This window comes from Macrobrachium rosenbergii, chromosome 25 (genome assembly GCF_040412425.1).
Source record: "Macrobrachium rosenbergii isolate ZJJX-2024 chromosome 25, ASM4041242v1, whole genome shotgun sequence".
NCBI lineage: Eukaryota > Metazoa > Arthropoda > Malacostraca > Decapoda > Palaemonidae > Macrobrachium > Macrobrachium rosenbergii.
This window is the reverse complement of record NC_089765.1, coordinates 4,647,677-4,667,480: the sequence shown is the minus strand read 5'-3', so window position 1 is coordinate 4,667,480 and position 19,804 is coordinate 4,647,677. Positions and strand designations below refer to the sequence as shown.

The window sequence follows — 19,804 nt, the reverse complement described above, 5'->3', positions numbered from 1 at the left end:
ACGTCCTTTGAGAAGTACTGGAGGGATTTCAAGCCATTTATTAAGGGAAGAAAAATTAACTTTTGAGCAATTTCAATACACTATTTCATAGCACACATACTCCAGTTTAACATACATATTTTGTTGGAACAATTGACAACAGAAATGAACGAATCAGAATGTGTTGAGCTTATTGCTGGCACAAAAATGAGTGTGTACCAGCATCCACCCTATAACTGTTACATGTAGGGCAATATTTTGACAAATACTGGAAAATCTTCAAAAATGTTATTCACAAAGACTTAATGAATGAACATAAACTCTAGTTGCATAACCCCAACCAAAACCATCTTACAAGAAAAAAATTAATGTGTATTTATCTCACAGGTCACCTTTGCTGTACTGTACTTACATAACAGTTCATAACTGTTACTTTTATGTGCGGAGGTAAGTATATGAAATGATTATGCATATACACTATATAATTATCAGCTTCAGTTAACTCCTTGAGATGTTCAATTTTTTCTCAGAGGTAAAATGCCCAAGGAAACCAATGGTACACAAAAAATGCACTGGAAGAGCCAATGATACTGTACTAATAGATGAAAATTTTTGTTATAAAATTTACTTTGATACTTACCTAATGATAAAAGTAAGTGTACATCTTTATGCCAAAGGTACAATCAGCAATCAAAGAAATAAGAATTCTTCACTGACCCAGATGGATCTAGTTCACCTGTTCTCCACCAGGTGCATGCAGAATGTTTTCATTTTAGTCAGATTTCTTCTTAGAAACCCACTAAGATAATGTGGGAAGGCTGATGGGGGGCATACTTTAACAATAGGTAAGTATCCAAAAACATTTTATTATAAAAATATATTCATTTTTTGGGATGAATCTTACCTACTGTTAAAGGTTATCTGATTCCCATAATTGAGAAAAGGAAGATGGGCTGATGCAGCCACAAGAACACCTGCGTAACTAAGCGAACTTCAGGTTTTTTATAAGAAACTAAACATTCTAACCTGTCTTGGGATCCTCCCTGGTAAGTATTACTGCTAGATGGTGGATCCACAACAGGTAGTATGCCTCTTGTGAATAACAAGGTCAGAGATGCCTTAGAGAGAAAGCTGACTCTTTAAAAGCAGTGTCCAACAAATGACAGCCCAAAACTATAAGAAATATCTATAGGTACAAAGGTATGCTCTTATACATACAATATGCCTTCATGTTCCCCACATTTCAAACCCAAGGTTTAAAAATTAGTGATAGTGAAAAAAGCTACTCAATTATTCAGTTCAGAAAACACTGTCCCTGGTGTGACTAAAGAACTAAGGGCTTTGCGATTCTCAAAAGTAATGATAGGAAAAAACTGAATATATACCTCCAATGCTCTGCATTACCTACATCTCCTAAAGGAAAATTCTTCACAAAACTGAACAATGTACCTACTGCTTGTACAACATGAATTTTTAGACATAGTAGTTTTGGCCTCCTAAATCCAAAAAATCAATGTTTAATCTCACCTCTGAAGCAATAAAAGAGCTTCTTCATTTCTGACTGAAAAAGTAAATTTAAGAATTTCAACAACCCTAAGAAGTACTTTTGACTTACAACTGTTTTTAGCTCTGAAAAAGAGCAGAAAAGAAAGAATTACATCCCAATTGCAGAAACCATCATTTTGCAATGAGGCTTGAGGTTCACTTACCCTCTCTGCAGTCATCAGCAGTACCAGAAATTACAAATTTTTAAAATAATTTTTATTTTTCCTAACATACAAACCTGAGGTCTTTACACATGGGATTAACTTTCAGTGAGCTGGAAATCCGACTGTTAAGCTTTTTACAAGGTGGTTATGGTAATAGTTACTGAAGGAAGAGGTGGAGGTAACGCCTACCCAGTCAGTTTACCTTTGGGCCCAGATAAGAGAATGAGGGGTGGTACGAGGTGGGCCTTTTATGTAAAGACCTCAGGTTTGTATGTTGGGAAAAATACAAATTATTATAAGGTTGTTTGTTCCTACGAACACAAACCCGATTAACTTTACATATGGGAGACTTTACTTTGGAGAGAGGATTCTAAGTAATTACTCTGGACTGACTGGCAGTTCAGCTCACCCTGGTACTCTCTCCTGGTCATTGTAAACTAGGAAGGAGACACATTACCTCTGACCTATTAGAACAATAGATGATCAATTATCAGACTTCTGGGCATTTCGAATTAAAGGAATGTAAATGACATAACCTGATTCAAAAAGGTTTGAATGAACCCACAGTGTTGGAGACTATAAAACTAAAATAACCAACTGGCTAGCTCATAGTCAGTACCTCTCTCCCCTTGCCAGAGAGGAGGAAGGACTTACATCTATTAATCCAACCGAAACTGGACTACAGACAGGATACTCAGTCATCTAGATCACCTGCATGCCCGCAAGTCCAATGCGTGACGGCTCTTCCATGTTCCACTGTCCACCGGAAGAGGAAGGAAGCTATGGGAAAGTGTGGGGACCACAGTCACCCACACTTTCTCCCTGCAGCTGCCACCTTAGGCGAGAGGCAACCTGGGTGAAACTACATGACTTGTGCATCCACCATGGGATCCAAGGAAAGGAGTCCAAGAACACATGGGCAACAATCTGAGGTAAAGGAGACAAATGTGATCTTCACGATTACATTCTACCCTAGTACCTGACCAACAGGTTCTCCATGAATCCAATAGACAGAACAACAACTCTGGCCTTGAGAGATCCTGTGCAAAACGTACTGATGTCCAACAGGAAGCCGTGCTATAAGCTCATTTGACCAAATCCCTAGTCAGAGAAATCACTATTGGACACTATTTCTCGGTCAATCGGAAGCCAACGAACTAGTCGTTGGCATCGGATTGAAAGACCAGTTGCAGAGGTAACATAGTCATACTGCCACAGGGGTACAGGAGCATGGTCCATCCCACTGATAAACTTTGAACAGGTAGAACGAGCAGGCAGATCAGAACAAAGCCAACCCAAGGAAGTCGAGAAAGGAAGGACTGTGATCTAGTTTCTTCAGCGGTTGAATAAGAACTAGAAGACAAGATTAGTTGTCCTTTTCTTGTGACTTGCTTGAAAAAGAAAATGATGTAGATACAGTCACATTTTTTATCAAGCCTGACTGACCACTGTACTGAATGTGCTTCTGTCTGCTCATGTACTTGTACTGTTACAGAGGAGGAGAAAGGACACTAAGCCTGTTTGTGCACCATGTCACTACTGTGGTGTCACTGCTATCATGCTGAAGAATGTCTAACCAATACCCTGAGACTCTTGAAAGACTAGCAATTGTGGCAAACTTGCCAAGAACCAGTTGTTAGAACTCAGTTCAGAGGAGTTGTTGATAGCCATATCTGTTCAGATAACAAACTACGGTAGCCAGCTATTCGTGTTTGTTATCCTTCATCTCTCCTCTACCTAGAGAGAGGAAAGGTTGCTGTTGAAAGATATATTCATTCAGAATATAAAACACTCTAAAAGTTAGGCCATTATCCTCACTTGGGTCCGTCTTGTTTCACCGCATGATGGTTCCATCTTCTCACTGCTCATTGGTAGAGAAGAAATTGAAAAGACGGAAAGAGACTGGTCATCTTGATCCATCTCACCTTTATGCCATCACTAAAGGTAAGAACAAGCTATCCCCCTGGGGGAACTGCATCAGATCCACCACTTGTTGAGCAGTCAAGCTAGAAAATTTTGGACTAGTAAGGTCAAGAATCAGTCTTCATAATCCTGTGAACAGACAAGACATTCTTGAATGCCTAGAAAAAGTTAGACCTCCAACGTCCAGTGTTCCTGAGTAGGCTAGCCTACATGGTTCACCTCCCTAAATGAGATGTATAGGACACTTCCTTACATGAATACTGAATCCAGAGACAGAACCGTTCTGTCATAAACTTTTATTCTGAAAAGTGTGTCGCTGACCTTTGTGCCTAGTATTCTACTGCAAACCCTTGCACCCGTATGAACACAATATTCTTTGGAGGCTTGAATTTCCAGAACTGTGCTGAATGACTCTACTGAAAAGGGAATCAGATGAACGAACTTTGTGGTAGGAAACATCTAATGCCATTCTCCACTTCTGGAGGCCTTTGGAATCATAAAAAGGTGATTGTAAAAGCCCACAAAGGATCCTGGCACCGGCTCTATGACTGCTTTCTCCAATGGGAGTCTGACTTCTTCTTCCAAGATTAGGAACTTATGGTGATGAAGTTAGGAAAAGGAAGCGATACAGGATGCTGAAAGGGAGGAGGTGCCAAAAATGGAGTGACATAACCCTCCCTTATTACCTTCACCACCCAGGGTTCTGTCCTTGAGTCTTGCCAGACAATCTAATAAACCTGCAAGTGGCTTCCTACTGTACCCTGAGGGCTGCAGATCTCAGTCTCCTTAGAACTTCGAGAACTGTCACTCTTAAATCAAGTTCCAGACTGCTCCACTCAAAAGGGTCCATGGTTGAGGAGGTTGAAGGCTTCGACTACAACTGATACTTGGCTAATGGATCAGCTACAAGAGTAGGGGATGATCTCTTAAGGGGAACTTTCCAAGACTGAGTGAAAAATTTTGTTATCTTGGTTAATTACATCATCTCTAACTGCCTTGAAAAGTTTAGGGTCAAGTAAGCATTTATGCAACAGTTCAAATATAGCTACTGTCTTTTGAGACAGAGCCACTTTGTATATTAAGAGAATAACTCCTCCCTCTTCTTAAGGACAGTTTAAAAGTGAGATATTTCCCCAGAAGTGTCAATAATAGCCCTATCAAGGCAAGCCACGAATTCCAAGGACTCACCCAAAATGTGGGAACCTTTGGGAGACACACAATCCTTCAGTTATTGAAAATGCATGACAGCATTAAATGAGAGTTCTGCAAATGACAACACCTCAATAATGTGGTATAGCAACTAAGGTGCAGAAATGCACGTCATGAATCTATGAAGGTCTAAGTTCTGGCATCAATCCCATATCATAAGAAGTGGCCCTATGCAACTTCATAAAAGGAGAGATAACAACTGCCTTGTGGGCTAGCGTGTGGGAAATTTCAGCAAAACGAGCCTAACCAAATTTGACAGCTCAAGCTCCCTGACTACCAATACCAGTGCCAAAGTGCTAGATGAAAGCAAGGACAGTTTCTCTTCTAGCTCTGTTTCTTTAAAGAAAAGCAGGTAAAGCAACATGCATTCGTCTAACAGTCGCTTGAAAACAGAAGATGACTCCTCCGTCTAACTGTGCGAGTTCACCAGAGCAAGAGAAGGAGCTGGGCAGCAGGAGCTGGTTCCTCAAGTGAAGCAGCAGACAAGACAGGGGATTGGGGGTGGGGGTTGGGGGGTCTGAAACCATAACCTGTTGTGCAATACCTGAGGTAACAGGAGGAGGCTGGGAGAATGAAGAGGTAACAGAAGATGGCTAGGAGGGAGACTAAGAGGGGGGAGGCTGAGTCAGCAGGAAGATAGATAACAGACTCTACCATATGCAACTGACCTACAGATGTTAAAACTGCAGAATGCTCACCTTCTTGAAACAACTGGTCCCACTTTAGCTATACTCCTACAAGGAACTACTCTTAGCACCTAAGGAAGCACCTGATACGGGGGATGCAGGAGCCGAACAAATCAAAACTGAGGCAGCTGAAGAGAAATGGCTGCTAACACTAATATAAGCAGTAGTGGCAGGAAGAAGAATTATGAGGAAAAAGGGAGGAAAGGGAAGGAGATTGGGATTGTAAGGCAGAAACAAAAGGGATGGGTTCAACAATAGATAGGATAACATCAGCTAGTATATAAATACTTGCAGATGACAGAACACTAACCTAAAATTAGGCTTAACTGCTGAACTCACTGGGTCTAACTCAAAGCTGGAGGAGATGGTGAAGGCAGTAACTAGCAAGTAAATTTACGTTTGCTAAACAGAACCTTCGGCAAATAAGGAGCACAAGGAGCACAACCAGATACTTTCAGAGAGAGAGAGAGAGAGAGAGAGAGAGAGAGAGAGAGAGTGTGTGTGTGTGTGTGTGTGTGTGTGTGTGTGTGTGTGTGTGTGTGTGTGTTTGGTTCCCTAGTAGAGGAGGCTTCCTACTGTCATAGGGCAATCCAGAGGTAGGGCTACAGAGAGAGAGAGAGAGAGTGTTTGGTTCCCTAGTAGAGGAGGCTTCCTACTGTCATAGGGCAATCCAGAGGTAGGGCTACAGATGGATGAGGGCACTTTCACCTTCTCTCTTAAGGGGGAATGCAAAAATGGGCACACACCATATGAAAAACTGCTGCCATTAACCATGACAAACATTGGTGAACTTCCTAACTGAAGTTAAAATCAAACCCACATCATGTTCAAAATTACAATTCTCTTGTCCAGAACTGAAGGGGGTGCAGAGGACAGACGTGGTAAGGAAAGAGTATCAAGAAATGAAACTGGTGGAGGATTGGGAGGGGGAGGGGGGAGGAGGGAGGTCAGTGGAGGAGGTAGGCATAGGTGCTGAAGCCAGAGGGGAAAGATAAGGCCTATGACCTACTCTAATTAATTGCCTCTTAACCTATCCACGTCTCTCTTCTTTCTATACTTAACAAATTTTTTCATCACCTGACTTGACCACTCAAAACATTCCTCACACCTTTGGCTGAAATCACATTCCTTACTCTTAACAACTGACACAGATGGTATAAGCATCATGTTTTGCTGAATACATCCTGTGAACAGAAAATTTGTTTCTGCAGAACCTAACACCTTTGTTTTTACTGCTTCCCGTAAATAAGTTCACAATACCATGAGAGTCGGCAAATAACAGCCACAATATTCTACGAATGCACAGATGCATCAGCCTTCCAGATGACAAAAATTCTGACTAGAGCAAAAACTTTCTGCACACACCTGATGGAGAACAGGTATGTGCATCTGGGTCAGCATGCCTTCATTTTTTTTTGAATGCTGATTGTACCTACAGCAAAAAGATATAAGCTAACTTTAACAGCAAGTAAGATTCATCCAAACAAATTTCATTTATGGCAAAGTAAGTCTCCTATTTTTTCCAAAAAAAAAACCCTTTAAGCATTTTTGCAATACCCGACTAGTTGTAAATAATAACTTTCCTCTAATATGAGAAGTGTGGCTCTTAGAAACTCGTGAAGTGGCATACGATAAAAAAGTTACAGATATTCCTTGGCCTCTCCACATTAATCTGAATTGTTTCAACAAAATCATAATGGTCTACAGCTCTTCTTTCCAGTTCAAAGAGTTCAACATTGCCAAATATCCAAGAAAATTCAGTCAATACCAGAAGGATACAATTAAATCCTACCAATATCTAAGCATTCAAGATTCAGCAGCACAACAATAAAAAAAAAATAAAGGCCATTTGATCCTGAACCATCTACAGTACTTTACCCAACTTAAAGTACCATCCTCCCTAAGCAAAGCAAACCAAAGCAAAGGCAACCATGGATACCCTATTTGGTGTTACAACCTTTCTTGAAACACGGTGCTCTCATCAAGGCTCTTTTAAGATCTGGAAGAAAGCCCTAAGCCTGGGGAATGTTAATGCCAAATTCTAAGACCAACAGGAGTACTACACAATACCTGCAAAGTTACACAAACTATACAGTATAATACTTGCAAGGTTCCACATACAATCTTAATATCCTCCAAAGGAAGTGTGAGAAGAGAAGTGCCGAAGTGAGAAGAGGTACCTATTGACAACTAGTACAGATAACTACACTGTACATATATGATTGTTCTTGGTAGGAGTTGCCCCTACATAGCTTGTTTTTTTCATATGAAGACACCATGAAAGACATTTCATCTACTCAGTGACCCTGTCCCATACTTTAAAGTCAGTTCTTGATGAAACAGCCTCATTACCTCCTTTCTGGCAGAGATATTTCAAATCACATTTTTGATGAACTGATACATTTAAGACCATTCTTAAGGTGGCTCTTAACATCCTCCTACATTTCTTGTGTTGAATAAGAAATTCTCATCATGGTCAGTTTGTTGACCTCTTGGTCAGTTGGTTGACTTTATCTTCACCTACATTTTTCACTGATTCCTAACAAATTCTATTGTACAAGGTGAATCCATCATTTCTATCAAGGTAGTGTTTTCTCAGCTTGTACTTCAATTCTCAGGTCACATCAAACCTGGTACGGGTATGTATCACAATTCTGCACTAAGCATGTCCCTCTCCTGTCAGCTATTGGGTATTCAATGTCCTATTTAATGTACAATATTTTTCAAGAAGTTTCTATGGGTCTTGCCACCTATTACAATCACTGTGTATTTTCAACCAGGAAATAACTGTTCTGACAATGTTCACAAGCAGCAGCATTTATTAATTTGTTCTTTCTAAATTTTCTTTTTTTCTTCAAGTATGGGTATTTAATTTTCATGAAATTTACTTTGCTAGCTGTCATCTGAGGTTTGTTTCACTTAAATATTCTCCAACAGTCATGATAATAATGATGGTATGTTAAGGTGTTAGCTACAGTCTGTACAAGATACTAAATATTTTCTTGTTGACATCATTGCTGAAATTCTAGTCAACAAATATAATGAAAATTTTTGATAAAATAAATTATTTGGATACTTCTCTACTGTTAAAGTTTACATCTTCACACTGTTAGATGCAATCTGCATTCAAAATAAACAAAAGAATAATGCTTGGATGACCTGGATGGAGTGTTTGTAATCACCTGTTTCCCATCAGGTAGCATTGGAATGTTTATATTTGTTAGAATTCTTCATGACCACTCAGTAAGATGCGGGGAGGCTAAACTGGTTCCATCTTTAACAATAAGTAATTATCCAAATATTTAATTTTATCACAAAAATTGTCATTATTTGGGATGAATTTTACCTACTAATCAAGTTAAATGACTACAATTTAACTGACTACCACACTGAATGAGGATGTTGGGTTAGTGAAGCAAAAGAAATATCTACTCAGCCAAGTGAACTAAAAGCTTTTCTACATGGGAAAAAGCTTCAAAACATTCTTGCCTGTTGTGTGATCCTTCCTGGTATGTAATGCCACAAGACAGTGGATCCACAGCAGGATGTGAGGGCCTTGTAATGAGACTTGTCAGAGGCTCCTTACAGGGACGAAGGACTCTATCTCGAAGCGTACTACTGACTCCTATGTCTGAGTCGAAAGACCATAACTGACAGTCCAAAATTAATGACAATGACTACATTCAGATATGAAGGTACACTCCTATACATTAACATTCCTTTATGATCCCCAAATTCAATACATGCAGTCCCCAAGTTAAGGCAGAGATCCGTTCCTAAGGTGTGACTTAAGTCGGACCTTAACTCTAAAAAATTTATAAAAATTAAAAGAAAAGTGATGACAGCTTTACCTTTAATCCTGTCGTTGGCTCGCACACTGGAAGGATGGCAAAACTTATTTACACGAGGGCGCTCAGAAACCAGTACCCAGCCTAATGTCGTCTTAACTTCGGATTTTTGTTTTAAGTCGGAGACAAATTTTTTACGAATATTTTTGAAGAACGCTGTAAGATCAGACTGACTTATGTCGAGACACCTTAACTCCGGGAGTGCCTTCTGGGATTTCTTAAGAACCTAAAGATAAGAGAGAAAGGAGATTCCCTCGTATCTGGCTAAGGAGAAAATCGTCCCTGCCATTTTGTTAGGACTAAGGGCTTTAAAGTTCTTATACAAAATCTGATGTCTTGCAAAGAAGCCACAGAAAGCATGGTCAAACTTAGTTCCACATCCACTGAGCTGCGTTGACAACCTTCTCTAGTGAAAGGTTTTAGAGGAAATTAAAAAATGTGCTTACAGCACAGACATTGAGAGGTTTTACTTCCAAATAATGGCAAATGAACAGATTCAGTTCTCCATGCACAGGAGTGCCTGTTCTCCTAACACCACAGAATAAAGTCTGAACTTCTCCTCAAGGATTAAGTCTTCTGGATAAATCTTTGGAGATATAACTGGACAAAGCAGAGCTTCCTCTTCATTGCTTACTAAAGCAGTTAAATCAAGCACCATCACAAATCTCAGAAGGGCTTTGCTTTTTATGTAGTTTTTAGCCCTAAACAATGGGAGGAAAAAAATTACACATCCCTTAAACAAAGCCTTACAAAAAAGGGCTTGAGGCTCACACTAACACAGTTGCAAAAGTTAAAGGAAAAAGTATTTTGAAAGCTAGGTTCTTCAGGGAAGCTTTATCCACATGCTAAAACTGAGATAACATCACATTTAAGAGCAATGCCCAAATTCCATTCTAAACAATGAAAGAAGGTTTTGGGGCTTCCAACTCAAAAGATCAGAAGACTTCATCTCAAGTCAGGGGCAATATTCAAGTTGGCAAATCCCAGAACTGAAGAAACCATAAAGCAACACAGTACAGTATACTTTAAGCCCCGGAACAGAAAGTTGCTTCGTGTACCTGAGATACTAGAAGAACATGATCACGTTATGTACTGAGGTATGGGTATTGGAAATCCCTCAACACAAGCACCATGATCAATAAACTGACCACTGTTGTTGATAAGGTCTAACACCTGATGGCCTACTAGATTTAACGATTGGTTCTCTAGCTGCTTGCTTGCAAGACACAAACAAGTTTCTATGTGGTCCAATGAGGCATGTGGAGGTTTAGACAGAATCTTCTCAAATGCAACTGTCTAAGAAGATCTTTCATGATTGGCAGAAGGTGAATCACTTCCACCACCAAGTGAGGTAGCCTGGAAACCCATTTCCTTTGGGGCCACCGTGAGCTAACAACCGCTTGAGTTCTCAGATGCTCACAACTTGTTGAAAACTTTCCTCAAGAATGCAAATGGAGGAAAATCATAAGGGTCAAGTACCGGTACATAACATGATAATGAATATACAGTAGTAGTCTAAGAAACCGAGAAACAGAAAAATTGGTCTGACTCTTATTACTAATGGATATGAATCTATGATGGACTTCATGAACTAGTAACGCCAGTGCTGCAGCCAGCCCAAGTTGGGGTTGTGGTAAGCAAGGCAAGAACAGTGTGCTCCATTGTCCGAACTTTTAGCAAAACGCTTTCTATTAACTATTAAACTGATCTGAACCATATCTAGATTTGGAAAAGGGGAGTAACACTGAACCAATAAAGTTATCTTACATCTGGCAGTGTCATATTATTCTGCAAGAGTTGTATGATGTTACTGCAAATGGAATGTTGTGTATATGCAGGACAAAATTTCAATTACCAAACACCTGTCTTGTCAATTTCAATTTAAAATGTCTGGACTCTTTATACGGCAAGTATGAATTCACTGAGAATTAAGAATATGCTATAAAATTTGGAAGAAATAATTCAACAACATAAATATATCTTGATTTAGAAGGGAATTATTTTTACTGGGTAGTGATCACTAATTTTTATCTTGGAAATCCACACCACTGACGCCGCATATACATACAAACGACAATACAAGTCAGAAGAGCTAAGGCAAAGGGGCATCACACTTTACAGTAATATTAGCTACAGCTCCTTTGGAACTTAAAAGAATCATAATCAACAATACTGCCGGAGGACTTTTTCACAGTTTACCAGTAAAAGGAATGAGAGACTTCTGTGCTGTGTGACAAAGTAGCCCCTTAACAAGTGGACCCTGATGCTTTGCATTTAAGAGGTCCTGGTGAAAGTCTGTTGAAATGAAGTTTTTGCAGATGGCAAAGCAAGATACCTTCAAGCAATAGGGGAAGTCATAATCACCACTACATGGTGAAAGGAACCCACCACTTTGAGTAATCTAGAATGAATAACCCACAAACAGTGAGACAGAATGGTTTTCCAATAATAATAATAATACAGATGCCAATATCTGCTTGTATAGGAAGTCTTACAAACATTTAAATTCCTGACAGCACTAGAAGATATATTTCTTCAGTGAAACTAAAAACAACACGAAGAATTCTGAAATGCTGCACCACAGTGAAATTGGCCAATTTCTCAGATTAATTCTTATCCCCAAGAATATAACTTTAGAATAATATCACACCAAAAAATATATATTATATAGCATCTCTAAGAAAACGTAGACAACCTTTTCACTTCCTTGTTTGTTTTAGCATGATCTAAAATGTTTAAAATAATTGAAATACCATATTTGCTGTAAATACCAGACTCTATACAGGTACAGTACTTGGTAAGTACAGTAATTGCCTTATCAGCTTTTGATGTATTTCCACAGACACCAAAGTCTCTTTCTGCTTGAATGTTACTGGCAATTTCAGTAAGCTTAAATTTTCAGTAAACTTCTGACTTGAGTAATAATTTGAAAAGATATGATTACTCTATGCTAGAAGCAAGACATTAAGAAATACAGTACAACAGTACAGAATCAAAATACTATACATCAATAGTACCTAATCTATTGTTTTTCTATAAGTAAACCAATAGCTAAGTAAACAACAATTAAAGGTCATTATAGGAACTGTAAATTTTTTCTACACTTTCTTTTCCTTCATGTCCTACTTTCTTTTATGCCTAAGAACTTTTTTCTATGGCTGACTTACGGAATTAGTCCCTCACCAACTATACAGAGTATTGTATTAAAAAAATGGAGGTTTTTTTTTTACTAAACATGGTTTGCCCATTACATGAGACTATAAGCTATTCAGAATCACTGCGTACAATGTTACTTTGTGAGGAAAACTGTCCTTGTGGCGGAGAGTGTGATAACATGTCATCTCACCAGAATTAAAATGTGATATTCTGCAAGAACAATATCAAAGATAAAAGTGTAAGTGTTCTCAAGAAATGAACATTATGTAATATGGCAAAAGTGGATATCTCCTAACAGTGGTTGAAATCATAATTACTGTACCATCGTTGACAAAAAGTAAAATACCAAATTAACCATTCTGCCTAAAAGACAAAAGTTTTCATGATGCTGCTCACACAGAAGAAAGGCTGGTTTTCACATCAATAGCAGAATAAGAGCTCTGAAACACGTAGCATAATCATCTCTACGAATATACGGAGTACAGCATTATGAATAATATCTTGGTTTATGGCAGCATTAGAAATTTCCTGCAACACTTCAAAGAAAACAAGGGTTGAAGATAAAGGTAATACCATGCACTGTCAAGAGCAGTGTTACCAATGCAGTTATCAGGAAATGGAAAAGTGACAGAAAGACAGGTACTGTAATGAGCTCATGTCGGTTCGCTACCTGAAGCTTGAATCATGTAACCACCAAATCACACTCGAATTCTTTAAGTAAGAACTACGTGTGATTACGTTTCACCTACAACTGTCGACATAAATGAATTGCTATTTTAAGGATTACTGCACCAATAAATTGTTATGCCCACTAAACAGTACAACATTAACATAAATGACACAAGATGTGGAGATAGAACAGCAACAATTTAAAGTTTTTCCAAATCTGAAGGAATGCCTGACAAGACTGATTTGCCTCAACATGTAATAAAACAATAAAATTAACAGTGAACACAAATATTCTGAACATAAATTCTTTTACTGAAAATGAGTTCCACTGTCAGTTATTCAAGTCTGAAGACCCCGGGAAGATGAACACTTCAGGGTATTTTAGAATCAGCCTTCAGCCTTTGGAATCAGGTTTACATACACTGTACAAGGGTATGACCAACTAGAAGCATACCTCGAGAACAAACCAAGCACTTCAGACCAGAGAACCTCTCTTAACTGCTTTTTAAACCAGAAACCACACAGGTAATACTAGGAAAGGTTTACATATTCCAAACTGACACATAACATTAATGTGACCAATCCCTACCTAAATCAATTTTAGTCATATCAGTCCATATTTAAAGGATCAAATGCTATCCATCCATTTCTTCAGTCATGCTACAATTGACAACACATTTATCATGGTCATGGAATTTCAAAAACCATCATTTAATTAATTCCTAGAAACTTTTTCCCACTGGCCCTCCATTTTATTATACCATGTATGCGTTACAATGCTTTCCCACGGAGAACAAAGCTGCCCTTACGTAGTCAAATTTTATGTTAAATGATATGTGTTTACACATGCAATTTGAAAATTAACCCTCAAATACCAATCTTAACAAGTCTTTCAATTTAGTAGCATGTGAAAAAAAACTGTGAATATGCTATCATGTAAGAGGACCCTATTTTACGGAAAAATACCGGTCAACCTGAAAATGCAGACACATCTGTAATTCTGTATAGGTTCAAGGTTAGGCAGATGATTAATTAACTTAACATGGAAACCTCTTATTCTTCCGTCACTCAACAATCAACACCACATTTATAATGGTCATGGGAGTCCAAAATCATCATTTAATTAACTCCTATATTCAATACAAGCTATGCATTAAACTACCTTCCTATGGAGTGCAACCAGCCTTAAAGTAGCCAGTTCTATGTTACAGCTAAAGATGTTAGTAATAAAAAATATATTTTCATCTAAATGTACGGCAAATCTACTAAAAGAACTCATCTAGGCTAAAATCAAATTACTGTAACAGGAAATGACTAAGCTATCGGAGTAAAAATCTGACAAACTCAATCAGAAACTTCCAAACACAAGCGACTTGCTCTGGAAACTAGTCACCTAATCAGAAAAGACAATGTTTACACCTTCATGAATAAATAAATAAACAAAACTTCTGAATGAAAAAAAAAAAAAAGTTATTCAGTACAAAATAAAATGGCCCCAGAACATCCTGAAAGTAACAGGATGACTAACACAATCCTTATTACTCCTGCAACATTTATATAGGCTAGCTAACCCATACCCTAACCACAAAGAAAGTATATTTTACAGTATATATCTCTATAACTGTCTATGCTTTCCCCAAACAAGCATTGAGTATATGAGAAACAACAGCATTATTACTTAGTGTAGTTTCTCTTGTAAAATTTCACAAGTTGCCAATTATCAAGTTCACCAAGGAACTTTTTATGGGATTTTGATATATTTTATATTAATTGTTTAAGAAAATGCTTAGTTAATCAACAACGTGCAACCCCTTTAAGTAGAATCCCTGGTTTCCGGATGGGGGGAACATACAGTAGGTGAGTGGCATACAGAGAAGATGCATCCTAACCCAACCTTCCTACAGCTCACCTAACCTGACCTACGGCTCCATAAAATATGTGATATATACAAAGCAACATCATAAAATCATATGTCATAAACTCTACCCATATTTGCCAGAGTTCCAGATATGGAAATTAATAGATATAGGTAAAAAGATAAGGCAACAAAGCATTTCTCAGAGAAACTGTCGTCAAAATCATTCAAAACACACCAAATCTATTTAAAAAAAACTTATTTCAATAAAGATTTCAATTATGAGTAGCTTGTAAAATTCTGCCAGGGCTGCTAAAACCTGTAATCTTACCTAAAATAGCAAGCAGTTCCATTAAATATGCTACAATAGCTAGACTACATATAAATGAACTGGTTTTTATTAGCATGATATAATCTAAATGATCACTATTTCATTTTCACACCAAATAAGTAATACCGATGGCACGAAACTTGAAAATAAATGCAAGAACTCTATAGTTTCAAGGTTAAAGAGATTACAGATACATTAAAAAAATTCAAGGACTCCAAAATCCTTCGACAGTAACACCACCTACCAAAAAAGACTCAAGAAATAGGAATATCGGTCATAAGTAACAAAAACACTTGACAAAACATTTGTCTTTGGCTAATGTTACTGTTGTTATCACGAGGACGACAAAGGGCAGTAGATTGGAATAAAGTTCACCATAATAAATATGTAAACAAACAAGAAGCATATAGTATAATCTCTGCATCCTACAAATACCTCAGTATTTGTACATTTGCAATGCATATATGGAAGACAAGTTGTTCCAATCCCCAAGGGAGTATAAAAAATCAATAAAAAAAATACAGAAAGTACTAATGGGCTGCTCGTGAAATATTGTTTATTTACGAACTCTCATCTGTTTGAGCCCTGCCGCAGAGTGGGGAGTTAACTTTACATGACGGCAGCAAGCTCGTAAGAGGGGCGCATCTAGAATGCATCCAGACGTAACCTTGATATGCTTCTAGCCTACTCGTACTGTTGTAAGGATGATGGAACCTCATGGTGGCGTTATCCGTACAGGTTTCTTAAAATCCAGACAAGACAAGGTGTAGGCTGTTGGGGCCATCAGCAGCCTAACGTGAAAACTGGCCGTTCAACCTTGCAAAACATTCGTGTACTAGGCTAAATTGATGGAATGGCTGGTGGCCTATTCTACAGGGGTTAAGCTTTGCAGTTAACAGGAGCCCTCACCTCATCCTTTCATTATCAGACTGGTACTTCAGGCTTCAGACAAACTAATACTGACCTCAAATATTTTGGACTAAAGCCTGAGAGACAAGCCTAAACCCAGGCTTTTTCATCATTTTCAAGACACCACCGAATAAACCATACCCAAATCCTATTCTGAAATGGTCGTGAAAGCTGCCAGGTTTATTTACACCAACAGCAGTGTAGCTACGTAATCCACACGGCAAAAAAAAAAAAGGGGAAAGATTCCACAGGAATAAACACCCGACAAGGTTAGCTTAGGCTACTCCAGAACAGCTGAAACAATGACCAAATGGTAAAAAAAAAATTAGCGCGAGTAAAGACGGGGAAGGAACAGCTGACGGAATCCCAAGGATTTCCCACTGTCCTTGGACCACGCTATGGACCTTCCCTGGCGTCGAGGGTCTGGTTTTCAACTGACCCACTTTGATTAAGCCTCACACACGTCTCGAAGGAGGAAAAAAAAAAAAGGAAGGGGGAGAGAAAAAAAAACCACCACACTCACGAGCACTCACTCGTCCTTACCTCTGAAGGGGCCTTGCTTCGGCAAGAACGCCCCACGACCGGAAAAGGAAAGGCCAGCAGGCACTGCCCCACGATAATAAACCATAAGGCTAAACGTCTGTCTGGTGTGAGTAAATAGATTGTAGCCTACCTGTGGACCGCCGTTTAATTTAGGCTTCTTGGTCCCACAGCATCCAGAGGACATGGTGGTGGTAGGCGTAGTGGGCGGTTGCTGCTGAATTGATGATGAAGGGATGGCTAACAACGGATGAACGATGAATTTTGAGGGATAATAGATGAAGCAGATCTTTTAGAGCTTTCCTTCCTCACTTCTCTCTCTCTCTTTCTCTCTCTCTCTCTCTCTCTCCCTCTCAACACACACCAAGAATCACTCACACAGCTGATTCTCAGTTGCGTTCACATACACCAACATAAATAAAGGTATTTGCTCCTTTGTTTTGCACTGTAAGCAACTTGAAACTCATTAAAGCACACTATTAAAGATGAATATACTTAAATCTTTAATCAATATCATAATTTTCTCTGCAGATACTGTCGAGAGGAGGGGGAAATAATTTAAAGGTCTTATCAATAGAATACGCCGCCTTTGTTTCTGCCACCTTTCATTTTCATATGAAAATAGGTCAAGGGGATCATAGGGCTACTTCCGTAGGAAGAATAAACAAACATAAACTGAATCATAATCTGAGGAATCTTCGTTCTTTTCAGATAGCTAAATAATTATATAGTATTTGTGAAAATAACAATAATCGAAAACTGCCACTGCAGTGTGAGCAGTTTTCTCTTACGATGTATAATTCAGGTTTTCTTTGAGTATTCTACTAAGGTTGACTTTAGTTATGACAATTTGTACAACACATTTACAATTTCAAGACAGTTTAAATGGCTTACAAAGACAATTATGCCATGTACTTATCGTAATAAACAGATTTATCATATATCATTTTAACTAAAGAATTTTTCTTCAGGTACGAACGTTCTCTGAATCACGAATGTGTCAGCTTATAACTTTCTTGCGGAACCTAGGCTGAGTCAAAGGAATTTAGTCGCACTTCTTTTTGTACAATAAAATAAGCTAAAATGAAGGCTTCACCCTTAAATAGTCATTTTTACTTTGAAATTTGAGTCTGTGTTAGCCCTTCATTCTCTGCCCTACTTCTATAGAAAATGAAGTTAAAAACTTTAACATTAATTGTCAAGCTCAACCTAGCGACTTTATTTTCGTCGTGGTACATTGACCTTTTGAATACTGACATTCTTATCAGATTTAACCTATTTATAGACTAATCAATCTATTTGCCTGGGAAAATTTAATTTCAATTTGCCATGAAGGTTAAATTTAATACCTCCTGATACAGATAAATTTAAGGTCATGTTACAAAAATTGGAACATGTTGCAAGTGACACTACCCACATATGTGAACTTGAGATTCGGATTCGTAAGCTATGTTACATAACGAGTACCATGTGCTGACTTATTTCAAATGTCAGAAGTGTGGCTATCTGGGGAAGAGGAGCAAGTTCAAAACAATGGTGAAAGAGTCTGTGGTTACCGTGGTGGTTATCATGTAATAAAAGAATGCAATTCATAGGAAGTAAAGTACGAGACAGAAAAGACAAAACATCGATCATTAGCTGAATTCGAAATATTAAAAAGCTTAGGATGCGGAAATAAAGAGAATTGCATCAAATACTGATCATAGATATAAACGCTCTTGAGATGCTGATTTGTAAATATTCAGTCAGTAATAAAACGCTTTTAATCAGGAAGTTATTAAATTAGAAATCTGTTGACATATTAACGGTTGTTGGAACATTGCTAAGTGACTTTGATAACACTAAAGTGGCTGAAAGCACTTCCTTTACGACGCGTCTGTGCTACAGTAAAACATCTTATAAACTTACGTTGGCAGTTTACCACACACGTCACAAACAGGTTGAGTACAAGTTAACAACCCTTTGATAATAGCCTACTACCCACAGGTTCATACAATTATCCAGCATTGGCCAAAGATGCGTGGAGAATGAATTATTTCTCCACTTACAGCTTACTATCGTGGACTTTTTTTCAACCTGTTTGTGATATTTATATATGTTGCTGACTTGTTTACAACATATGGTGTGGACACACCCTAACCCATACTTTCTCTCATTTTCCATGAGATGCTAGGCTGGGGGGAGTGGTTGTTCTCATCTTCATATGAATGAGGGAACTTGGGACTCGGGTAACTGGTTCATGAGTAGCTTTCGTGCTGGTAGGACTTGTCTGTGAAGTGCTCTGTGAAAAGTGCCTGACTTGCGCGATGTTCAAAGTGAATATGAGGAAGAGGAAGGAAAAAGAGAAAATAAGTACTGTAGAAATTAAATAAAGGGAAGATCAAACTATCATACGAACATTATCTCATAACTATCGAAGCAGCACGTAAAGATGGAACACTAAATAAAATATTAGAGAAGGATGAGTCAACAAAAATCGAGAGAGAGTCAGCAACCTACAGACATTGCTCTGGGGAACTTGCTGTGAAATGTGTGACGCATGGTTTCATTATGAATGTTCGGGCATCGAGGTCAGATACACACCATACTTCGTAGTGATAACATATTGTACATCTGTAATAATTGCAAGAGCCCTGAACAAAGAACACACAAAAAACTCATTGAAGATGAACTTGAAGAAATAAAACACAGAGATATTAACAAAGTTTGATGCGGATTGGCTCGAAAACTAGTGACGTGATGATCAACAGATGAATCCAAAACAAAATTGATAATGTTGATAAAGATTTAAAGACCATGACAAACATGGACAAAACTTATGCTGAATCACTATAGAAAAAAAAAGTGCTTCTGGTCAAATCTACAAACGAAGAGAGCATAGCAGCTAATGAAAAGCGACAAATTATGAGAAAAATAACGGCGCCAGTTGAATAGGTTAAAACAACAAGAGAAGGACACTTATTTGTAAGATTTGCAGACAGGAAAAACTT

The 19,804-nt window shown here is 38.2% G+C and overlaps 1 protein-coding gene across 3 annotated transcripts in view; it reads right to left on the bottom strand.

Annotated features, from left to right (window-relative positions):
- LOC136852285 (AMMECR1-like protein) overlaps positions 1–17,409 on the bottom strand; it is an 85,145-nt gene extending 67,736 nt beyond the window's left edge. The window contains exon 1 of one of the 3 annotated variants that reach the window (XM_067126782.1): positions 16,948–17,409. In XM_067126782.1, the coding sequence (XP_066982883.1) occupies positions 16,948–17,001 (54 nt within the window). In that variant the 5' untranslated portion in view covers positions 17,002–17,409. Of the gene's footprint in view, positions 1–16,817 lie in introns of all 3 variants that reach the window. The other 2 variants (XM_067126784.1, XM_067126783.1) reach the window with 2 other exon arrangements.
- Positions 17,410–19,804: the final 2,395 nt, after the last annotated feature.